We start from the raw sequence: 23,816 nt of genomic DNA, 5'->3' as shown, positions 1-23,816 counted from the left end.
CTCCGACATTCTGTAGTGCTGGTGGAAGATGCTGCTCTCCTGTGAGAACACCACTCAGAATTGTGCAGGACCCCAGGGCCTGAGAGAGGATTCTAATCACACATGAAGAGAGGAACCGCTCTTTCTCAGGGTAGCGGATGAAAGGAATCACATGTGACTTACAAATGAAATAATCCAGTAACACATTGTCTCACGTGGATACTAAAATGTTTATAATGTTCAAATGAGACATTACAGAACACCATTTACCACATATGGTGGGGGGAGTGGGTTATGCTTTGAGAACCAGGAACACAGCGCTGCCCACGCTGGCAGAGGCTGCCAGGGCGGGAGAGGGAGCCGTGCGACGTGGGCACTCGTCACAGCCCAGGCCCAAGCGCTCTCAGGAACCGCTGCTCTTTGGAAGGAAGGGGAGCCCAGTCAAGGGGGTGACCTGCACCTGCTGGGGGGTCAGTCCTGGCCTAGCCGCCGGCTCCCTGTCCATTAGTCGAAGGGCGGAGGGCCCCCCTTGAGGTTCAGTCCAAGCCGAATTCAATGTCCTCCCGGTCCTCTCCCGCCCCGGGCTCCGCCAGCCCCTCGGGCTCCATCTCAGACTGCACTTCATCCTTTTCAGTGCTGTTTCCTAGAGAGTTAGGAAAGAAGGTAACTCGGTTTTCTTGGGAAATTAGTCACCCCTTCATTTCTTCCCGTGTGCAGGCCTTGGGTCAACCACACAAGCAGGCCTTCAGAAAGAAACCTGGCTATCGCCTAGTGTCGGGTAAGAACAGGAGTTGTCGGCTCAGCAGACTCCCTGAGGTGGATTCCCAGAGGCAGCTGCTGAACCCCAGATTACCCCCAGTTTGCTTGTTATCACTTAGCACTAACACATCTCCCTGGGAATGTGCACGGGCCCCCAGTGCCAGGCCAGGCTGATAAGTCAGTCTGTGGCCTCATTTGTCCCACCTAGCCTGGCGCTCTGGACACTGTCCTGCCTGGTGAGCCTCCCTTCCCTGCCAGCACCGTCTCGCACATCATTCATCCCGATCCTGGACCTTCATGTGGAGGACTCACGCCCTCAGGCCAGCTGTTGCCCCCGTTTTGTCCCACGTTCCCAGCCATGTCACTGGTCTCCTCCCTCCCTCAGAAGCCTTGGTCTGGAAAGGCTAAGGATGGGGACAGTGAGGAAGGGGGTGAAACGCAGGCTCCCTAGCCCCGCCTGGACCTGCTGAACAAGATTGCCAGGATCTGCATGGCCATAAGCAGCCCTGGGGACGCCCACTGCCCGCCGGGAATGAGGCGGCCAGGCCTGCAACCAGCAAGTGGCAGCTTCGAAGACGCATCAACTTGGGAACATGATCCCAACCATCTCCGTGGGCTGTCGCGAATGCCCCTCTCCAAGAACACGGGATTCTGAGGGGAAAGGCCCAGTGGGCCACCCACTCTGGGTTTGGGGAGTGGACAGTTCATTTCCTCACTGTCAAAGCTTTTGGTCCCTGTGATCTTGAAAGTAGGGTGGCATTACCTGGAGGAGAGGCCGAAAGTAGGAAACCGTCCCCATCCTCACTGGAAGGGGGTGGTGTGGCATCCCTTTTGCAGGTTGGGGGCATCGGTGATGGCCCTGAAGGCTCAAGGTCGTAGAGCTCCTGGACCAGTGGGCGTGGGGACTTGGGGTCTCTACTTTGCATTCCCAAGTCCCTCTCTGCTGCTTCTTTACATATGTCCATAAAGGGCGTCTTGGTCTTCCTGGAGGTGTCCTTGGAGACTGTGAATATATTTGACAGGGTGTCTGTGGATGCGTCTTCCAGCACTGGGAGGGATGTGCAATCCAGTTCAGAGTCACTGTCATCACTCAAGCTCGAGATGGCTGTAATCTTTGGAAAGCACATCTTCTATTAAAAGAAAAAAGGTGTGTTTGTTTTCACAATAGTCACTCTAAAATGCACAATGCTAATTCTGTGATTTTATCTATCCCAGAATATTCTGTTGCCACATACAATAAAGGCAGAGGGGGCACAGCATTCTGCCCTGGGAGAGTCAGGCCTCAGGATGGACACCACTTGGCCAGCTGTTTCTGAGCCCCCAAAGTCGTGGTGAGCTCTGTAGCCACGTCTGCACTCCTTTCCCACCCTCTGTTGGGTCTGCATGCTGCACCCCTCCCGCCCACACTGTTCCCACTACACCAACATCCTCTGGGTCCCTGAACGGGCCCATCTCTGAGCCCTGGCCTCTGGCTGGCATACACCTAACCCGGCCACCTGGACTCGGCCCCTTGGAGGTCAGGCCTCCACGGGAACTATGGTCCCTCTTGCATGGCTTTCCTTCCTTCGATGATGAGTCCCGCACAGAGATTAGGTCTTACGCGTCCCCCTCCCTCAGGGCACGGGGCTGGCACACATGGGCCCTCGGTCAGGCTGGAGGAGGAGGGTCAGGTCAGTTTGGGAGAACTCCCTCATCATACAGTCTCCCTCCTTCTTCCCTCCCCCTTCTCCTTTCCTTCCCTGTGTCGCTATGGTACAGACATTCATGAGATGAACATTTAAATACATAACAAGGACAGAGAAGCGTTGTCAGGTAATTATGTACAGTACATAGTTATTAAAAAAATCAGTGATAAAATATCTGTCCAAGAAACCTCATGTGGTTAATCTTAAAAGAGGTGAGCAACAGCCAACAGCTGCATCTCCTTTGGTCGGGTGAAGGCACGGGGGGGGGGGGGGGGGGGGGAGGGGAGAGGCGGGAGTGCGTTAGTCACAAAGAGCATTCCACTTCCGAGTGAAGGAGATGCACTTGGTCAGGGGCAAGACCGGGAGCGAGGGTGGAATTAGGCTGCCTGGGAGACGCGTGAGACAACCTTGTCCCGGTCCTCCAGAGATTCGCCCGTGTCAACGTCTTCCAAGTCAGGCAGGTCCTGAAAGAGCAAAGGAACCCACGTCACCAGGACGGCGGACACACCCTGAACATCGGACAGCGAGACAAATGCATCCACACTGTCAGTTAAGCCCGAGTTATGTGCCAGCGAAGTGTGCAGGAGAAGTGAGGAGTGACCCAGACCACTCAAGCAGCCCCGCGCACACTCAGAACACACGCTGCCACTTTGAGGATCTAGATCTGACCAATGAAAGAGATGTGCAAGGTGTGACATGTTTGAGGGATTCCACGTCTTTCTCCACTCTACTTTGTCACTAGAGACACAGCCAGTTCATCTGGGGGGAAATGACGGGGCCTAAACCAAGTGCACCTCCTGTGTACAACTTAGTCTTAGAACTCTGTGTGGTATAAAATGAATATGTTTTGGACTTCCCCCAAACTGGGAGGGCTTTTCTGTTTTGTACTGTGATTTGGGATCTTCATCTGTAGCAACTGGTCCAGCATGGGCGGCGGGCAGCACAGTGTGTGTGCTTAGATGCATGAACTCTGGGGCCAGGCTACCTGGGGTGGTATTCCTGCTCCACTCTTGCCTAGCTGTGTGGCCTTGGGAAAGTTGCTTAACTTCTCTGTTTCTCAATTTCCTCATCTGTAAAATGGGGATGATAATAGTACCTACCTCTTAGAGTTACTGAAAGGTTAAATCAATCAATACAAGATGTTTTTAGAACAATGCCAGGCAAAGAGTGAGAACAGTGTTAGCTATTAGTTGTCCTGTATAAGTCAGTTCTCAAACATTAGAGATTAATTGCCCAGTTTTGTTTCTTAGTTTACACAGGCCCAGAAAACTAGAAACCCACTCTGAAAATTGACCAGGATTTGTTTAACTCTTACTGAGGCACATGCAATTGTAAAGTTAGAAATGAGACACCAGCTTAGCTGTGTAACAAGGAAGCGGGCAGGCGGCAGGCAATGTCGCGAACACAGGTTTAAACTGCAGGCGCTCACTCATGGGTAGAGAAGTAGGCGTCCTTTGGGTGAGCAGAGCAAGCACCGGCTGCCCACTGGGGTGAGATAAAGGTGCAAGGAACGCCTCCCCGCTACTCACCCACCACAGTACAGTTCCTGGGGGTCATGACAAAGTGTCTGAATCCATGGTCCTCATGCCTGTGGGCCAGGGCAGTTTAGATTGTTATCAAAACGGGAAAAGCGTCAGGGACGAGGGGCCTTCTCAAGGCCATGATCAAACACAAGGTCAGACAGCAAGCCGGAGCAGCGGCAGACCGGGAAGATGGCAGTAGCTGCCTGCTGGGCGGCTGCCCAAGGAGGAAGAGAGGCTCTGATGATAAAATGTGACTTAACCATTTTGTGTAAGGCTAGCTAGACAGAATCGCTCTGCAGTGTAACTTCTTTGGGGAAACAAATCAAGTTTTGTAGACGTAGTTCAAGGGAACCATTTGGGCCATCACTTCTCAAACGTGAATGTGCACAGGTATGAACCATCTAGGGGAGGTCTTGTTACAGTGGGGCCGGGCATCCTGCATTCTGACCCACTCCCAGGGGATGCCAAGCCTGCTGGTCCAGGGACCACACGTTGGGGAGCAAGGATTCTGAAGGTTTGTGTCTGACCTGATACTAACTATAAAGCAGACACTTTTCTCCAAATGCAACTATGTACGTACATCGATGAAGAGCTTCTCCTCTGTCTCCAGGTTAATGGTTTCCAAATCTTCAGCTCCATCGAGTTCTGTACCTAATGCACCCTCAGGGGCCACAGTCTGGGGAGTCGATTCTAAGGAACAACAACAAAGAGTTATTCACCTTCGAGTTACTTTTATACATAGTGGTCAGATCGACAAGCCCAAGGTGAAGACCAATTCCAAGAGCAGAGGAAGGACAAAACCCTTCTCAGGTCTGAAAGGCCAGCCCCTGTGACAGAAGCCACTAGAATCCCAGATTACGACACAGTTATAGCTAAGAAAGGAGAGGAAAGCGCTGCCCCCTTTGTGTAACCTAGAGATGACCAACTAGATGAAAGCACCAGCCAGAGAGAGAGGCAGAATACGCAGGAGCCTGGACAAGGCACGATTGAGCGGCAGGGAGACAAGAAAGCCAACAGCGTCAAAGGCCATCTTGGGAGACGGAGAAGAGGCAAGCAGGAGAGGCACATTCCATAGCCCTGGCCGGGAAGGGCTGACCCCCGCCCTGGCTGCCTGTCCCTGTCAGGGCACACGCCCCTCCCACTGCACAAGTTTCTGGGAGACCTGTTCAACAATCTCAGGGTTGCCCGGGGAACGTGGAATTGAGATGGGGTTCCTCCTCCAGGCCCCCTCTTCAAGTTTCCCACAGCTGTATCCTTGGGTCTTGTTCTCTGCTTTCTCTTCAGTCTCATGGCTTCAATTATGATGGTAGAGATTAACGGCCCAACTCTTCTCATCACACGTGGGTCCAGCGTGTCCACCCTGAGTACTCAGTTTGACTCAAAGAGCCACACTGGGCACCAATTTGGAATGAAACAAGGAAGCGGGCAGAGGGCCTCCGTGGTTGCTGTTGTGGATGACCCCAGGCCCCCAGTGGGGCCTGGCCCCTCTTGACCTCCACTCACAAGGCCCAGCAACCGTAGTCTTCTCCACTTGGCCGCCCCACGGCTTCTCAAACTCAGTACTTCTAACGACGACCACACTCTGCTTCCTCTCCAGCCAGCCCTTTCTCCTGCACTCTTGTCTTGTTCGTGGCTCTGTCGTCTCCAGCTTCCCAGCCATCAGAAGATCGTAGTCAAGGCAGCTGCCAGGTGCCTTTGTTTCCTGACGCCTGTCTGCTGAGGCCTGGTTTTGTTCCTTGGGAAAAGGTGAGGCAGGGAAGAGACTACGCTTATTGGGGGCATTGCTTACGTGACTCGTTCAGTCCACGGCAGGGACTGTTTCCGTTTCACAGAGGTGGAAACAGGCTCAGAGAAGAGAGGTTTTGTGGTTCGCCTGAGGTAGCTCAGCTGGTTAAGGGGTGGGACTTGGGTTGCCCTCGGGTGTCTGTCTGGAAACGGCGCCGCCTCACCTGTACACAGGGTGTTTTAGTGACACACGTGCCATCCTTGGGACCAGTTTAGTGACCCCTGGAAAGAAGCTCAAGCTCCTCCGGAGAGGGTCACTAGAGAGAAGGAAAGCGTGTACTTCCACGACGGTTTGCCTCGTGTAACGCTTCCTTCTGCCCGAGACTTAGATTTCACGATCAGGAGCTCTTCAAGCGCGCAGGGCCTGAGTCTGCTCTTCAGGCGGCCTTCGCTGATGCCCGATGTCAGGATGGATCTCAAGGAGAATATCCACAGGAAACATGGCAAAGCTGGTCATATGGTTTATCTCCTAATTTTCTCCATCCTTCCCCAAGGCCTCATGACTAGCAAGAAAAGACTGTTCGATGCAAAAAAGATAAATGGAAAAGTGATGTTTTAAACAGATGGTTTTTATATTTAGATTCGCCTTTCTTGGGGTTGAGTAACTTGAATCAAGGCGGAAGAAGAGCATCCCTGCTCTGACAGCCCAGTTCACCTCTCGGGACTCAGGACCCCCCAGAGGGGTCAGCTCAGGCAGGGCAGCAGCCAAGGGGGAGGGGGCAGAAAGCACAGGCTGTGGGTGGGGGGATGAAAGAAGGATGATGGCAATGAAGCGAGGTGGAAACAAGCTTGGTCTCTGGAGGCAGATCTGGCCTCAATTCCTGCCTCCACCATTTACTTGCTCTGTGACTTGAGGCAAGTTACTTCACCTCTCTGAGCCTCGGTTTTCAACTCCATAAATTGGGGGTAACAATGATAGCTCCTACCTTGTAGGGTTGTGGGGACGGCCAAACAAGACACGGCCTGGGAAGCGTGGCCTTCACTGAGCGCCTGCATGCTGGATACACAGAGAGCTGGCTGTGTCTCCCTCTCCCGACCACAGTTGCTGCAGTTAACCAGCTCCTTTTAAGACGTGCCCTGTGTCTGTTCAGCAAGGCAGAGGCTGGTTTCACTCAGAGAAAACTCTGCTGCTAGGTTAGGTGCAGTTTCAAAGCAAAAAATCACATGAGGGCGAGTGAGTATGCAGGAATACACGTGCAACAACACCTCAATCAGCAGTTCAGAGGATAGTACTTCCCCCACGATTAATACATGAATATCGCGCCTTTTAAATGATAAAACCTGTAACATCTCCAGGGAAAGGTTTAGGAAAAACATGACCCTTGTTTGGAGGAAATTCTCTTCCATAAACCAAGGAACGACCAGGCCCTGGAGGTTTTACAATCCCATCCAGCAAAGTGGAGCCACCGCTATAGAAAGCAGCGCTTCAGCGTTTCCTAAGGCAAACAAATCAAAACAAGTCATGCTTCTCAGAGAAAGCTTCCAGCCGCAGTCTCATAGCAAAGTCAGAAGAAGAGCTGTGACTGACACCCGAAAGGTGTGAGCAGAGCATCAGAGAGATGGGGCGGGGAGCACATCCCCCACCTTCGTTGAGAGCATTGTTCTCTGGTGACTGTGGTCGGTCAAACCTAATGCTGACGCTCTTTTCCTCCTGTGGCCCCTGGCAGCTGGGCATCTATCACCTTGTTCCCTTGTCCCTTTCCTTCTCCTTCCCTTTTTCCCGCCCACTGCTTCTCGCCTCACCTGCCAGAATCCCTGGGAATTCCTGAGTCCCAGCATTGGAGGAACACCATCCCTGAGCTCCTGATGGGGGGTCAGGTCCATGGACTTCAGCATAGACACAAGGTCACATCTCCCTACGCCCCTTCCTAAGGTGCATTTTTATTTCCCATACACATCTTGTTAAAGACTCTAGGCTATGAGATAGATTTTTCAGATATTACTGAATAAAAGAGGGGATAATAAATCCAAATGAATGATGGAGCACTAACTATTTGGAGGTGGCGAGTGGGGTAGAGCCAGTACGGTTTTGAAAAGATTAATTAAAATAGGGCTCAGTTGGGCTAATTGTTGAGGATGGTCTGCTCTGTCCACATCCCTTAGCTGGAAAGATCATTCAGCCATGCCTGGCTTCCTGGGTGGGGCTCTTAGCCCTCTGGCTGGTCTCCTTGGTGGTCTGGAAACCAGGGTTCCTTCTAGGTCTCTCCCAGAGACCTTTGTTCTGGGGGACCTTCTGTTCTGAGCCAGACCTGCTAAACTCCCCAAACAGACTTCAAGCGCTGCTCAGGCTGGAGGCAGAGCAGCGCTCCCCGTCTCCCAAGGCGCTGTGGACTGGGCGTGCTCCAGGCCTGGCTCCTTCTCACCACCCACAGCAGCAGGCACAGTGTCCTGGGCGCGTCCCAGGTTTCTCTGTTAGTCAGCAGGACCTAAGGAACTTGGCTAGAACCTGCCGGGGGTTTCTTTTTCTAGATCTGCATCATCTACTATGCTACCCATAGCCACATATGGCTACGGAGCCATACATGTCTTTATTTTTAATTAATTTAAATTTAAAAACTGAAGCAGTATAAAACAACTCACTTCTTTTAGTAGGAGTACATTTCACTTTAACCTTTGAAAAGTTAGCATCCAAATTGTTGAGATGTGCTGTGTCAAATACATACTGGATTTTGAAGACTTAATACAAAAAAAAAAGTAAAGTATCTCATTAATAATTTTATGTTGACTTAAATGATTGTATTTTAGATATAGTGGGTTAAATAAAATCTACCATTAGTAGTTTTGCCCACTTCTTTTTACTTTGTTTAATATGACTACTAGAAAATGTTCCCATGGCTCCCCTTATAGTTCTATGGGCAGCCCTGCTCTAGATGAGGCGACGTGTACTTTATCTTATAGAGACAGCAGTCAGAAGTGGAAGCCAGCCCCGGGTGGCACAGATGCTGACCCGGAGGCAGCGGCTCCTGGGAGAGCCACCGGAACCAGCACCTGTGTTGCTCGCAGTCCCATTACCTTCCCAGGCAGCTCCGAGGGTTGCCAGCATCGGGCCCTCGGCCGGGAGCGCCCCTCCTGGCTCCGTGTCTTCAGTCTCTCCATTGACATCTGTGGGCAGCTCCTCTATGAGACTCGACTTTTCTGGGAATAGCTCATCCTTGGCCTCGAAGCTTTCCTTGACAAACAGCTCCATTTTCTGCTGCCTTTCTCCGTCCTCCCCAGGCTCTGCCTTCCCCTCCACATAGGCATCCATGTTCTCAGCGTGGTCTGGTGGCAACTCCCCTGAACAAGAGAAGTCCAGAGATGAACTGGGAACCATCCTGGGAGGACAAGGGTGTCTACGCATCCCTCGGGACACAAGCAAACTGCTGAGAATGAGCACTGGGGAAGCTGTCAGGGATGCAGTAAAGGATTACTTAACGGTGGTGGTTGCACAATGTTGTGAATGTACTAAATGACACTTTAAAATGGTTAGTTTTGGGGCCGGCCATGTGGCCTAAAGGTTCAGTTCGGCATGCTCTGCTTCGGTGGCCTTGGTTTGGTTCCCGGGTGTGGACGTACATCACTCATCAGTGGCCATGCTGTGGCAGTGGCTCACATACAAAATAGAGGAAGACTGGCATGGATGTTAGCTCAGGGTGAATCTTCCTCAGCAAAAAAATTAAAAAATAAAATAAAATGGTTAGTTTTAGGTTGTGTGAATTTCATCTCAATTAAGAAAAAAAGGTCAAGGGCCACCATGCTTTTCCATTGTGACTTGCACAGAAGGCCTCTCTCCAACACTGGGGCTACAGCTCCTGCCTGACTCCCCAAGTGCAGGAGCACCTTGCCCCCTGAGTTTATCCTACCCCGCCCCGCCCCACCACCAAGCTCACGCCACCAACATCACTCCCACAACGGCATCTTCTTCATAACCCATGACTTCCCGCCACCTTCCAGGTCAAGGCTGGTTTTCAAGGCCCTTCTTGATATGATCTCACCCAACCCAGCCAACTTTATAAGATTTCCCAATTTACAACTTAATTCCAAACCCAGGTACCTGGTCCTCCTCTTTGCCTCCCCAGGAATACTGTGGGCTCCTTGGAGGAGATGGAACCGTGTCCTCTCCCTCTGTTGGAACCTGTGACAGTGTCTGCATGCTGCTCCATGTGTGCATAACAGTTCGCACCTGAGGTTTGTGTGCAGAAGCCTATTTATTTATAAATGTCCCCCCCGCAATGTACAGAGACAACTTTCTGTGTGCATAAAAATGTTGGATTTAAAAGGGCAATAGTAGTAATGAAAAATCTTAATAACAATGAAAAAATCAAGATGACCACAACCCTCTGATTGAAACAAGGCATACAAGGCCCTGACTGAGCCCCAGTACACATGCTGGCTACTTTTATTGCTATTAATGGCACTAGGTGTGGTACCTATGAAATCAGTACAATGTCATATTGCTTTGATATGAAGTCATAAGATTCATTTGTAGTAGACAGAATAATGGCCCCACAAAGACGTTCACATCCTAATCCTAGAATATGTGACCTCACATGGCAAAAAGGACTTTGCAGATGTGATTAAGGATCTTGAGATGGGGAGATTGTCTGGGTGGGCTCAATGTCATCACAGGATCCTTAAAAGAGGGAGGCAGGAGTGTCAGAGCCAGAGAAAGATGTGAAGATGCTGTGCTGTTGGCTTTGGAGATGGAGGGAGGGTCCACGAGCCAAGGAATGCAGGGGGCCTCTAGAAGCTGGAAAAGACATGCAAACAGATTTTCCCCTAGCATAGTGAGAGGGAAAACAGTCCTGCTGACACCTTGAATTTAGCCTCGTGAGACACATGTTGGACTTCTGACCTACAGAACTATGGTAAGATAATAAATTTCTGTTGTTTTAAGCTCCTAAATTTATGGTAATTTGTTTACAGCAGTCATAGAAAACTAATACATCATTTATTTTGGAAAACTGAGGCTATTTTAACAAATTGTGTTTTCATCACTAAAAGTGGTTTGAAACTGCATGTAACTGTTGGGGCTTTTCGCTGCCCCTGGCAGATGGCTGAGGCCAAGTGCAGATGGATCCGCAAGTGTGTGAGCAAATGGTCAAAACACACACACACACACACACACACACACGCACCCGCAGAGATGAAAGTCTGGTGTTCAACAGCCCCGATTACTAATCTGAATGGAGCACCGGGTGCTCTGTCCGTCTAGAGCGCGTACCTTTCTCTTGGCTTTCTCTCTGTTGTTTTCTCTCTGCAGCCTGCTGCTTGAGCATTGCCAGGGCCTCGATGCTGTCTCTGATCGTCTTCTGCTCTCTGCTCTCCCACTGCTGTCTCTCCTCTTTCTCAGCTGCATATCCTCCCCTAGCCCAGGCCTCTGCACAAGCTCTGTTTAGAAGGATAAATAAACAGAAATCAGAATTTTCACAGATGAAAAGTAAATTCAAAACATATACTCTCTGATCAAACTTGCTCATTTTCCCCAAAATCAAACTAAAGGCACATAGGACATGTGACTGCAAGGATAAAAGTTAATACATGTTCATTTTAATCTTTAAAGTCTAATGGTTTGCAAAGCCATCTAGATATGATGCCAAAAGCACAAGCAACAAAAGAAAAAATAAAGAAATCGGACTCCATCAAAATTAAAAGTAATTTAATGCAAGTAATGCATTAGTGATGCATTTTGCAAGTAAGGCAAAGAAAGCCATAAATAAAGTAAAAAGACAACCCACAGAATGTGAGAAGATATTTGCAAATCATATGTGATAAGGGACTTGTATCTAGAATATATAAATAACTCTTACAACTCATTAATACAAAGACAACACAATTTAAAAGTGGGCAAAGGTTAAAAGAATGAGAAGACAAGCCACAGACTGGAGAAAATATTTTCAAGAAAGAAAACTGATAATGGGCTTGTATCCAAAACATACAAAGAACTATTAAAACTCAAAAATTAAAAAAAACAGACAACACAATAAAAGAGTGGGTGACAGACCGGGACATCTCATCAAAGAAGACAGGCAGACAGGAAACAAGCTCAACTGCATATGACATTAGGAAACTGCAGATTAAAACCAGGTACCGCAATACACCTATTACAACGTCTAAAATCCAAAACACTGTCAGCACCAAATGCTGGCTAGGATGTGCAGCAACAGGAACTCTCATCCATTGCTGGTGGGAATGCAAAACGGCACAGCCACTTTGGAAGACAATTTGGCAATTACAAAGCCAAAGATAACCTCACCATATGATCTAATAATCACCCTCCTAAGTATTTACCCAAATGAGTTGAAAACACATATTCACACAAAAACCTGCACAGGAATGTTCATAGCAGCTTTATTCAGAATAACCAAAAAGTGGAAACCACCCAAATGCCCATCAACTGATGGATAAATAAAATGTGACATATCTGAACGGAATATTATTTTGCAATATAAAGGAACGAAGCACTGACACCTGCTACAACGTGGATGAACCTTGGAAACACCATGCTCAGTGAAAGAAGCCAGACACAAAGGGCCACATATTGAAAGACTCCATTTATATGAAATGTCCAGAACAGGCAAATCCGTAGAGATGGAAAGTAGATTTGTGGTTGCCAGGGGCTGGGAGTGGGAGAGGGGAAGGGGGAGTGACTGTTAGTGGGTAAGGGTTCCTTTTTGGGGTGATGGAAATATTCTAATATATTCACAGAGTTGTACAAAATATATTCACAGAGTTGTACATAACACTGTGAATATATTAAAAACCATTGCATTACACACTTTAAATGGATGAATTAAATGATAGGGGAATTATATGTCGATAAAGGTGTTATATATATACATATATATATATATTTTTAAAGTCTAGTTTAAAAACAGGAGGCTTAAGGGGCCAGCCCAGTGGTGTAGTGGTTAAGTTCGTGCGCTCCGCTTCGGCAGCCCGGGGTTTGCAGGTTTGGATCCCCGACACAGACCTATGCACCACTCATCAAGCCATGCTGTGGCAGCATCCCACGTACAAAATAGAGGGAGACGGGCACAGATGTTAGCCCAGGGCCGATCTTCCTCACAAAAAACAAAAACAGAAACAAAAACAGGAGGCTTAACTTTAGAGAGAGGAAGCAGATCCCTGCTGGAAAAGCAAAGGTACAGGAGGTATTTGGAAATTGTGAGACAGAGTTTTGCAAAGTATACTATAGCAGAAGGAGACCACAAGTCACCAAGACAGAAGATGTCAGAAAGAATAAACTATGTTCAGGTCCACTTACCATACCAGTGGGAAACCCTCAGACCCTTTTATCTAGGAGCAGACATCCAGCAGACACAGGCCAGGCACTATTCTAGGGGCTGGGGAACAGCAGGTCACAAGAGATGACGTGGCTTGCTCTGTTAGAGCTGCCCTTTACGGGGAAGACAGACTCTAAACAGGGAAGCAAATATGTGTCAGAGGGGCCGGCCCGGTTGCTTAGCGGTTAAGTGCGCGTGCTCTGCTACTGGCAGCCGGGGTTCGGATCCCGGGCGCGCACCGACGCACCGCTTCTCTGGCCATGCTGAGGCCGCGTCCCACATACAGCAACTAGAAGGATGTGCAACTATGACACACAACTATCTACTGGGGCTTTGGGGAAGGAAAAAAAAGGAGGAGGATTGGCAATAGATGTTAGCTCAGAGCCAGTCTTCCTCAGCAAAAAGAGGAGGATTAGCATGGATGTTAGCTCAGGGCTGATCTCCCTCACAAAAAAAAAAAAAAAAAATATGTGTCAGAGGCTGATGAGCCCTAAGGAGAGAAATCAGGCTACAGAGACATCAGGGGGAAAAGGTGCTTCTTAGGGTGTTTGGTCAGGGAGATCCTCATAAGATGACAGGTGAGCAGACAGCTGCAGACATCTGTGAAGAGCATCCCAGACAGAGAGAACAGCAAGTGCCCAACGTGGAACAGCTAGTGAGTGGAGGAATTAGGTTCAAGCCCAGGTGAGTCTGATTTCTGGACTGGCGTTGTGCTATACTATAGAAGGCAGTGGGCCTCACTGCCAAGTGTCCGGCTCATACCCCTGTTCGAACTTTCCTGCTTGTCAGTGCTGCCCCAGTGGCAGCCGCTCCCACTGGTTCACTCCTTCCATGAGCCTGGTACCTGCTCAAGCCCACATGTTACTCACAGGTACTCATGAGGACACTGACAACAGTTGTCTCCACTTTACAGATGAGGAATGTGAGGCTCAGAGGTTAGCGAGCCCACCCAAGGGAACATAACTCGCGGCTGCAGAGCTGGACTTTGAAGTCAGCACACTGGCCCTGCTCGCCGGCCCCCGCCACCCCCAGGGCTGGGTGCCTGCAGAACCGGGTGCATCTCTGCCCAACTTCCCAGAAGCAGATCTTGCTTTCTCACCTAGTCGAAGTAGAAGCGCTCACTTCTATTTGAAATATTTGTGAGTTTGACTTAAATTTGTGAGTTCAAAAACGTATTACCAGCTACATTTCTTTTTAAATGTTGTTTAACTCAAAATTCAGATTGCACTTCCCTTCAAGCAGTCCATATTACTGAGGTTTTATTCTAAGTTAGAATGAATAGTGACCTAAATTAAAAGGTAAATTAAAAACACAGATAAAAGTAGTGACAACACACATGGCAGTCTGGGTTCAATATTCCTAATATAAAAGAGTTCTTATGAATCAATAAGAAAAAGCCCCCAAAAGGCAACTGGGAGGAAATCATGAATGGAGTACTCATAGAGGAGGACACATAAATGTTCCACAAAGATGGTAAAAATGACCAACCTCATCAGTTATCCAAAAATGCAAATTTAAAGGAGATAACATCTTCACTCATCAATTAACTTGGCAAAGATTTCTTTTACATGGCTATGTCTCGTGAAGTTATAAACTGTTACAAATTTTCTCGAAAACAAAAAATATTTATAAGCATCTTTATAATTTTATTTATTTATTTTTTCCCCCCAAAGTCCCAGTAAATAGTTGTATGTCATAGCTGCACTTCCTTCTAGTTGCTGTATGTGGGACGTGGCCTCAGTATGGCCGGAGAAGCAGTGCGTCAGTGTGCGCCCGGGATCCAAACTCGGGCCGCCAGCAGCGGAGCGCGCGCACTCAACTGCTAAGCCACGCGGCTGGCCCTATAAGTATCTTTAAAAAGTCTCAAACCACATTCTTTAATCCAATAATACAACTCCTAGAATTCCATCCCAAGGAAATAATCAGCAATAAGGTCAGACTTATATGCAAGGCTAATTATCAAAGGATTACAAAAAAGTGTTAAAAAAAAAGGGAATTTCCTATTATACACAATTATGTAGCCAATAAACCTATTTCCAGGGGCTCGCTCAGTGGCGTAGCCGTCAGGTTGACACGTTCCCCTTTGGTGGCCCGGGTTTGCCGGTTCAGATCCTGGGTGCGGACAGTCACGGCTCATCAAGCCATGCTGAGGCGACATCCCACATAGAAGAACTAGAAGGACCTACAACTAGGACATACAACTATGTACTGGGGCTTTGGGGAGAAAAAAGAAAAAGAGGAAGATTAGCAACAGATGTTAGCTCAGGGCCAATCTTCCTTAAACAACAACAACAACAACAAACAAACCCACACCTATTTCCAAAGACTATTTAATGATGTATGAAAATACTAAAAAATCAGAATCTTAAAAAAGTTTAATATAAAGCATGCTCAACTATTATATATTAAAATGTGATCAAAAGGCTTTTCTTTTCCTTACCTGTCCTTTGGAAAGACTGGTCTATCATCCAGGTATGTTAATTGTTTTAGTCGAACAGTGACTGTCCTCCGATAGTTAGGAACGTGCCTGATAACCGGGTTTCCCATCAAATTCAGTACTCGCTGTAAGCACACAGGCAGAACCAAATTAATTACTAAAAAAAAAAGGATGTGATTAAAATATTTTATATGTGCTATGCTCTAAGAATAAATAAACAGAATGTATTTCCTAAGTGCAAAGGAAGCGCCAACATCATGTCCTGGTGACTTTCTAAGAGAACCCAGAAGGTTTTCATTGTCTTTGTGCCATCAGAACTGTCCTGATTATTGGGCGGCCCTTTCTTCTACTTGAACTTCAGAACCTCAATCTCCCTGTCCTTCCAGAACAATATTGGAAAACCTTTCCGGAGGCCGTTTCCCAGTGCAGTGATTACATTCGTTTTGCTCACCCAATCTCTTTTACTGAAATTAATCTCAGTCTCAATGATTGTTTTCTCTCCTTCCAGCCAGGACCCATTTTAAGAAAACATACACGACAGCTAGACAGAGAAGCAGCAGTGACTCAGGGAAAAGGATGGAAAGCACCCGCTTATCCACTGTGAGGGCCTTTCTCACCAGGTCGACAGATCTCCTGGACGTCAAGTTGGGACCAGGAAAGAGAAAGGGATGCAGCAGTGCCAGCGCACCGCCCTCCCATCTTTAAATAACGTCACCTCCTCTCCTGCCTGTGAAACTCAAAGAAGGTGAATGCTAAGGCAACATGTGGGTGAACCATTTAAAATCAGTTAAACTGGGCCGGCCCCGTGGCTTAGCGGTTAAGTGCGCGCGCTCCGCTGCTGGCAGCCCGGGTTCGGATCCCGGGGGCGCACCGCTTCTCGGGCCATGCTGAGGCCGCGTCCCACATACAGCAACTAGAAGGATGTGCAGCTATGACATATAACTATCTACTGGGGTTTTGGGGGGAAAATAAATAAAATCTTTAAAATCAGTTAAACTGATGAAATATTTTTCGTATCTGAAGTGGTTTTTGTTGTTGGAGAAAATAAATATATTGTAAACTAGTTAATTTAGCATTTCCCAGACTTCATTCTCGTACCCTCTTCACTGTTCTTGTCATATTTTCAAGTGACCTATCCCATGTGGGCTGGGGTGGTGGGAGCAATGTGCCCCAGGGGCAGGCACTAGAGGGGTGCGTGGTGTGTGGAGAATTTAAAAGCAATGCTAAAACAACTGTAAGGCAGACTGCTTCTGTTCTGGGCTGAACTGTGCCTCTCTCAAATTCATATGTTCAAGTCCTCGTCCCTCAGAATGTGATCATATTTGGAGATGGGCCTTTAAAGGGGTGATTAAGATTAAACGAGGTCACTAGGGTGGGTCCTGGTGCAATATGGCTGGTGTCCTGATAAGAAGAGGAGATTAGGACACACAGACACGCATGGAGGGAGGACCACGTGAGGACACTGGGAGAAGACAGCCATCTACATGCCACGGAGAGAGGCCTCAGGAAAAACTAGCCCTGCCGGCACATTGATCTTGGACTTGTAACCTCTAGAATCATTAGAAAATAAATTTCTGTTGTTTAAGTCACCCAGTCTTCAGTACTTTGTTATGGCAACCAAGCAAAAAAAAGAAAGAAAGAAAAAGTATTATGATATAATACAGCTTCACATTGCCCCCATGTGCTGGCAGTTCTAAACGAGTCCTTTTTGACAGTCCACTCTGCAGATTATTCCTGAACTATGATTTGCTTACTATTTTTCTTTAAATTGACACACTTTTCTCTTACTTATCCAATGCCCTAAGCAGTGAACAGTGAACTTCAGGGTTTTGTGTGCTATTTTTAATATTTTTCCTGGTGCACATGACAACACACATACACTAAAGAGCGAGAAAGCCCCCAAAGGCCACTGGAGTTGAGTTGAAGGAGACAGGAGCCATTAGGAGGGGTTGTCGCAGGCCAGAAGATGTGACCATTTGAACATCCAAAATTAAAGTGACAGCAAGGGTTAAACCATACCAAGTACTGTATATATAAATCCATGAATTCATAAGGATCCAGAAAAAGAAAAACTCTTCTTTGTCACCATTAGAGGTTCCTAGGTTCTTGATTCACTTTTCTGAAAATTGATAAATAAAAGGAAAGAACCAGACATTTATCCTGGCCTTTTCTGTACGAACTATATATTAGGCAACCACTAGTTGACGAGGGAAAGTTCTTTGCAGAAGCATTCCAGCTATAAATGCAGAAGGAATAAGAGAATTAGACAATGATCATTGTGCAACTCAATGAAATAATACATCGAAGCAACGTTCATCAGTGGCTGCTACAACTGGAGAAAGATGGATGGGGAACTTCATGATGACTGGATCAGGCTGACAACACCTGATCCCACTCATGAATCTTCAAGTAACAAAAAAAAGAGGCAACCAGACATTACCTGCTCTGTGATTATGTGAGGTATGATGTGTCCCAACGGCACACCTCAGAGTGAACTACTGAATCTGCATCTGATCAAGCCTCTGGCCCCATTATCATTTTACAAGAAATACTGGGTACAGCAGAACATGTTAAATGATGCCATGAGGATGCAATTGACCGAATCCAGAATGTGGTAAACTCCCAGAGGGAGGACCCAGTTTCTTCGACAGATTAACGGGATGGGGTAACAGGGAGGGGGAATGTTACAGATCAAGAGAGATCTGAGTGACAAATCATCCAAACACGATGTGTGGATCAGGTTGGATCTGAACAACCCAATGGTCAAAACACATTTTTGAGACAAGTCGGGAAAACTGAACCTGAATTGGGTATTAAATGTAGTTATTATAATATTTTAGATATAATAATAGTATTGTGATTGTGCTAAAAAAAAGTCCTTATCTGTCAAAGATAACACTGAAGTATTTGTGAGTGAAGAGATATGGCACCTGGCATTTAAGATACTCCAGCTGAATATACAAAGAGGAAATGAGTGAGAAAGAAGGCAAGAAGAAAAGAGGGAGGGAAGGAGGCAGGAGGGTAAAGAGAAAAGAGATTTGACATCTAAAGAGCATAATACAATGCGAGTTGTGTGCGTGTACTTTACCAAATTGGGCATGCTCTCAAGAACGCTTAGGATCCCGGGATCACTCAGCTTATTGTGGGAAAGGTCAAGGACGCAAAGTTTCAAACACTCCTTCAGATGCTGAATGTCTGCCACGGTCTCTAAGTGATTGTGCGCCATCTGGAGTGTGTTCAGGACTGGCAGACAGGCTGGAAGGGGAGGTCAGCAGACGTAAGCAACAAAGGTTAAAAATGATTCGCTCCTATAAGATAAAGCTCCAGAACCTCCCCCAAGGGAAAGCGGGAGACTCAATGGCATATAGAAAGACCCCTCGTGGGGAATTCTTACAGAGGTTTTCAATGGTCTTAATGTAATTGTTGCTGAGGTTCAGAGCATCCAATTTCTGCAGAGGTTCCAGGTTCTCGATTTTATGAAGCAAGTTCACTTGCAAGAAGAGGCAGCGCAGTTCAGTTTGGGCCTCCAGGTTCTCGATTTTCTGTATTCCATTGCACTCTAGCCAGAGACAACGCAGCCCTGTGTACTCTTCCAAGTTCTCGATGCGATCGAAACCTGGTGAGGAGGAAGGCGTGTCCGTCAAGCTCCTACACACTCAGGGGCACAGGGGTCACCCTTGTTTTTGCCTGTCTCCCTAGCATCCACACCTCCTTCCTCTAGTAACACCACTGCCACTTTTCTTTGAGAAACATCCCTCTCCCAGTAGCACCCTATGGCTCTCTGGTGGCCAATCAGAGTCATGATTCATTCTGGGGTGGTCACATTTAGCCAAGTGGGGCCAACTTGGATGAATCCTGGGGAGTTTGCTGGCTCCATTGGAAAGAGGCAGTCTTTCTGCTGGAATTGCCAGCCTGGTGAGGTGGAGCCTAGCACTGCAGCAGCCGTCTTCCCTTCTTAGCTGGGAGTGAGTGGAGGTGAGGGGCCACCTGCCTGAAATGAACCAGAGGAAAGCAGGGCCAAGAAATGGAGAGAGACAGACTCGTGAAGCTACACTGTGAGCACCAGGATCCAGCTAAGCCAGAAGCTGGTGCAAACTGTGGGTTTTGTTTTATTTTATTTTTCAGTTCTATGAGCCAAATTTAAGGTTAGGAAAACAAATAGTTGATAGCCTGACTGCAACCTCATAAGAGATTCTGAGCCAGAACCACCCAGCTAAGTCATCCCCAGATTCCTGGCCCTCAGAAACAGTGTGAAAGAATGACTTGGTTTTAGGTTGCTAAGTTTGGGGGTACTTGATTACACAGCAGTAGATCATAAAAGCACATCTCTCGCCTAGCTCTTCTACCTCCCAGACTATTTCTACTTGGTCTCACCCACTGCATCTTCTTCTTCCCACTTCTTAAATCTTGGTCCCCTAGGATGTGCCCTCCTAAGTCGTCTAATTCACCAATACACCTAGACGTTGGGTGGAGAGTTTTGGGGGAGGCAACGTGGAGGTGAGGAGACCAGTTAGGAGTTGTTCCAAACCTTTAAGGAATTTGTGCTGCTGGAGCCCTTCATGTACCTCCCTGGCAGACACTCCTCCCAGTGGCTGCCTGTCCCCCAGGACACCAGAGGCCTCTTCGCCATATCCACCTCTGTATTTCCAGCACTGGGCATGGTGCCAGGCACACAGAAGGCACTCAGCAAACATTTACTGACTACATAAATGAACACATAAACCACTGATGGAGCACGTAGGCCATCCTACATTTAGTCCAGACTATCATTCTTATTTATCCTGGCTATGAACCTGATCTTAAGTTTATGTGATTCTGGACACCAGCCCTGAGCCCTCGGGGATGCCATGGTTCACACCTCTACGTTCTGAGAGAATCACTCCTCATCTTCTGTTTTCCACGCCGTCTTCAATCCTTCACAGCATGTCCCTCCCCGGCCCAAAGTACTTACAACTAGCTTTGGGTTTGAAAAATTATGAGTCCTTTAGAAAATATTTGATACCAGGGTGCTTCCCTTGTGTCCATAGAGTCACGGTGGCCCCCTTTATGAACTCTGGTCAGGTAAGACATTTTCTTTGAAGAAATATTATTGCTTTTTCCATAAATCTCCACTAAACTGAAATTTCTACTTAAATATAATTTGAAAACTCCAGATGACGCCGGCAAGTAATTTTTTATACCATTAGGGTCTTTCCACCTATCACGACACACCTGCTCCCCCAGAGCCTGACCTTTAAAGTGTAAATACAGCGTGTCATTCAACGCTGGGGTAACATACAGCTTGTGTTGCTTGCAGAGTTTTTGCAGGAAACTTTTAGTCATTCTGTCAAATGAAAAACATGAACAAGAAATTTAATTCAGTTTGTCAGCTGTTTCCAAAAATGCTTTAGAAATTTAGAAAAGAATTCCAAAAACTCTTTACCATATCCATTCCTTCCCCAAATTCCACAACATTGTACATGCCAGATAACTATTTTAAGTTCTTCATTTCTGTGTATGTGGGTAGCTTTCAGGGCCTCACCCAGTATTGTTACTTTCAGCATTCTTAAAAATTGCAATGTATGTTCTAATAAAAATACTTTTAATAGTGTCCTCAAGAACTACTGAGGTGTTTCTCTCCAGGTCTGGCATCCAAGTTGAATAGATTGTGGTTAGTGTGCCACAGAGGCAGCGCCGTCCTGACTCCACTACTAATTCTCAGACACTGGGACACTGTTTAATCTCCACAAGCCTCAGTTTCCTTATCTATACAAAGGGGCACTTACATCCTCCACCTGACTTGGTAAATGTGTGCTATAATTGGCAGCAGCATGCCCACATACCTGGGGCCGCGATCTTCCTTGTTCTCTCTTTGGTTTGCTAAGCAGCCGTCTGATTGGATATCACCACTCTGTTTCTGCTCGTTTTGGTAAGATGTGTCAGAAGGACCCGCACATGTTTCCTTAGAATCATTAATTTCTGTAAAATAAGAGATTGGTTCTATAGAGGTGAAGAAATGTATAAAAAAATTCCCCCAATTTCAACTTGATTAATCACTGTGTGCTTTTAGTCTGGAACACCAGTACTCTTTAAATGTATAACAATTTTTAAAGCATTGATAAGGACTATGGAAATGTCACTTTTAGGTAGATCCTTTATAAAAGCTCTTGTACAGGTACAGAAGGAGACATGAACAAAGATTTTCATTTCTGCATTACTTTTAACAGCCAAAAACTGTTAACAATGCAAATGTGCATCCACAGGGACTGGTTAAATGAAATAACGAATTATTATTCTGCCTTGGAAAAGAATGCACTGGAGCTACACCAATCAATGTGGGTAATTCTCAGAAACATACGGAATGAACAAAGCAAGTTTCATAATAAGCACAGGATACTATGTATATAAATTAAAAGCACACACATCAATGCTATGCTTTGTTTAAAGACACATATATAGTGAGAGAAGTGATTGGAAGAATCCATACAAAATTCTGGAGAAGGAGAGAAGAGAATGGGACTAGGAATGAGGGGGCAAAAGGAACATTAAATTTATCTGAAATGTTTTATTTCTTTAGCTAAAAAAAGACTTCAAGTAAATATGATCAAAATATTAATCATTTTTCATTCTTGGTGGTGATACACGGATGTTTGTTATAACGTTCTCTTTTTTTTCTGGTGAGGAAGATTGGCTGTGAGCTAACATCTGTGCCAATCTTCCTCCATTTTGTATGTGGGTCACCACCACAGCATGGCTTGATGAGCAGTGTAGGCTCACACCCAGGATTCAAACCTGCAAACCCCAGCCCGCAAAGCAGAGTGGGTGAACTTAACCACTACACCACCTGGCTGGCCTCTCTCTGTTCTTTTTAAAAAGTTATCAAAAGAAAAAACACACAAAAAGAAACCAAAATGGTGGAAAAATCTTTGTAAAAAGAAAATGAGCACATTCAAGTGCACTTAATTTTTTTTAAACGTCAGTCAAAACTGGCCAACTCAAATGCACTTAATCTTAAGGGCTGTTGGCTGCTGTGTGTTTGTGTGGTCTATTGAACGAGAGTAAACACTCTATGTGTAGGCCTGCGTCTTACACTTTCCCATTTCACACTGCATACAATGCCCAGCCACAAGAGACAACAAAGTTTCGTGGAATAAATATAGAATATGTGCTCAGTATACATAATAACTGATTGATTACATTAATAACAAGAGCTACCATTTACTAATGGCCCACTGTATGCCAGAAACTCTATAATTATCCCTGTATAATTATCGCTGCTTGCAGATGAGGAGACTGCCCCACAGAGAGGTTATGCTCTGGGCCAACAGCCATAAAGCTGGCAAGCTGCAGAGTTGCAATCTGAACCCAGCGTGAGTGGCTCCAAAGCCTGTGTCTTTCCACAGAGCAACACAGCTTCCCTACAGCTTCTCATACAGGCCTTGCTTGGACAGTTGATGCTCAAATTTGTTGAGTCGGTTCAAAAAACGAAACATAAATCAAGCAGTTTCTTTATCTAGTCACTAAAAGGTTTCCCTTAGGGCCCCAATCCACATGGCAGCAGATGCTAAAGCCTGTATTCTAAGCCCATTCCCGGAGACGTGGGTGAGGACTCACTCGCTGACCCCAGAGCCAACAGCTCATCATTCACTCTGTCTGCCACGGGTCAGGCACTGGACCGAACGCTGCAAATTCAATCAGGATGTGCTGCCCTGACATAGCTTGCAGGCTAGAGGGGGTGAGAGCTTCTGATCTTACATGGTGACAGAGGTAAGGGGATACGTTCAAAACATTAAAAAGTTGGGCGAGGAGAGAATGGTGTGTTGGGTAAGGACTTGGCCTCCAGAGTCAGACTGTCCAGGCGTGAGTCTGTTCTGTCACTGCCTGGCTGAGGGCAATCTGTTTGGAGTAAGTTCTATAACCCCTTTTAGTCTCAGTATTCTCGTCTGTATGAAATGGGGAGAGAAGGGTCTACTACAGAGGGCGGGCGTAATGCTCAAATGTGATGAGCGCCTGGTACGCATCCTTTAATAAGTGCGGACCGCTATTGTTATTATTGCTATTGTTATTGCTGGCCGTGAAGATCAGGTATGCGGTGTTGGCGCAGCCCGTCGCCCCCCTCGTCTCTCTGGGGCGGTGGTCGGCACCTTCCTTGCGGCCCCCTTGGCCGGCGTTCCCGTGGTCACCCGCCGACTCCTCCACGCCCGGCTCCACGCCCGGCTTCTGCGCGCAGTCCTGCTCCGCTCCCCCGTCCGCCACGGGCCCCGAGACCTCGGGGTGCATGTTTACTCCGGAAACACCGAACACCCCGGAGCAGTGGGGAGACCGGCTCCGCGGGCTCGCTACAGCCCCCAGCCCCGCCAGGGAGGCTCCGCTTTCCTTCCCCGCCGGCCGCTGGAGCCCGAGT

The 23,816-nt window shown here is 47.2% G+C and overlaps 1 protein-coding gene across 1 annotated transcript; it reads right to left on the bottom strand.

The window, feature by feature from the left end:
- Positions 1-238: 238 nt before the first annotated feature.
- Positions 239-23,756, bottom strand: DNAAF1 (dynein axonemal assembly factor 1). Its single transcript, XM_058528380.1, has 12 exons — positions 23,557-23,756; positions 21,256-21,391; positions 20,665-20,756; positions 18,828-19,049; positions 18,522-18,688; positions 15,437-15,558; positions 10,935-11,101; positions 8,744-9,007; positions 4,527-4,636; positions 2,831-2,887; positions 1,502-1,868; positions 239-622 (listed from the first exon to the last, which is right to left on the bottom strand). Exons 1-12 carry the CDS (start codon positions 23,690-23,692, stop codon positions 516-518), a joined length of 1,947 nt encoding a protein of 648 aa, XP_058384363.1. The 5' UTR covers positions 23,693-23,756; the 3' UTR covers positions 239-515.
- Between the last annotated feature and the right edge of the window lie 60 nt (positions 23,757-23,816).

This window comes from Diceros bicornis, chromosome 32, assembly GCF_020826845.1.
Source record: "Diceros bicornis minor isolate mBicDic1 chromosome 32, mDicBic1.mat.cur, whole genome shotgun sequence".
NCBI lineage: Eukaryota > Metazoa > Chordata > Mammalia > Perissodactyla > Rhinocerotidae > Diceros > Diceros bicornis.
This window is presented reverse-complemented; position numbering and strand designations above follow the sequence as displayed.

Bases quoted from the DNA above. Each gene is read 5' to 3' on its own strand.
- DNAAF1 (XM_058528380.1), bottom strand. From the start codon at position 23,692: ATGCACCCCGAGGTCTCGGGGCCCGTGGCGGACGGGGGAGCGGAGCAG. The intron at 19,050-20,664 runs GTCAGGCTCTGG...CCTCCTCACCAG, and splicing joins GCTGTATTTACACTTTAAAG to GTTTCGATCGCATCGAGAAC. The intron at 2,888-4,526 runs GTACGTACATAG...TTGCTCTTTCAG, and splicing joins AGGAGAAGCTCTTCATCGAT to GACCTGCCTGACTTGGAAGA.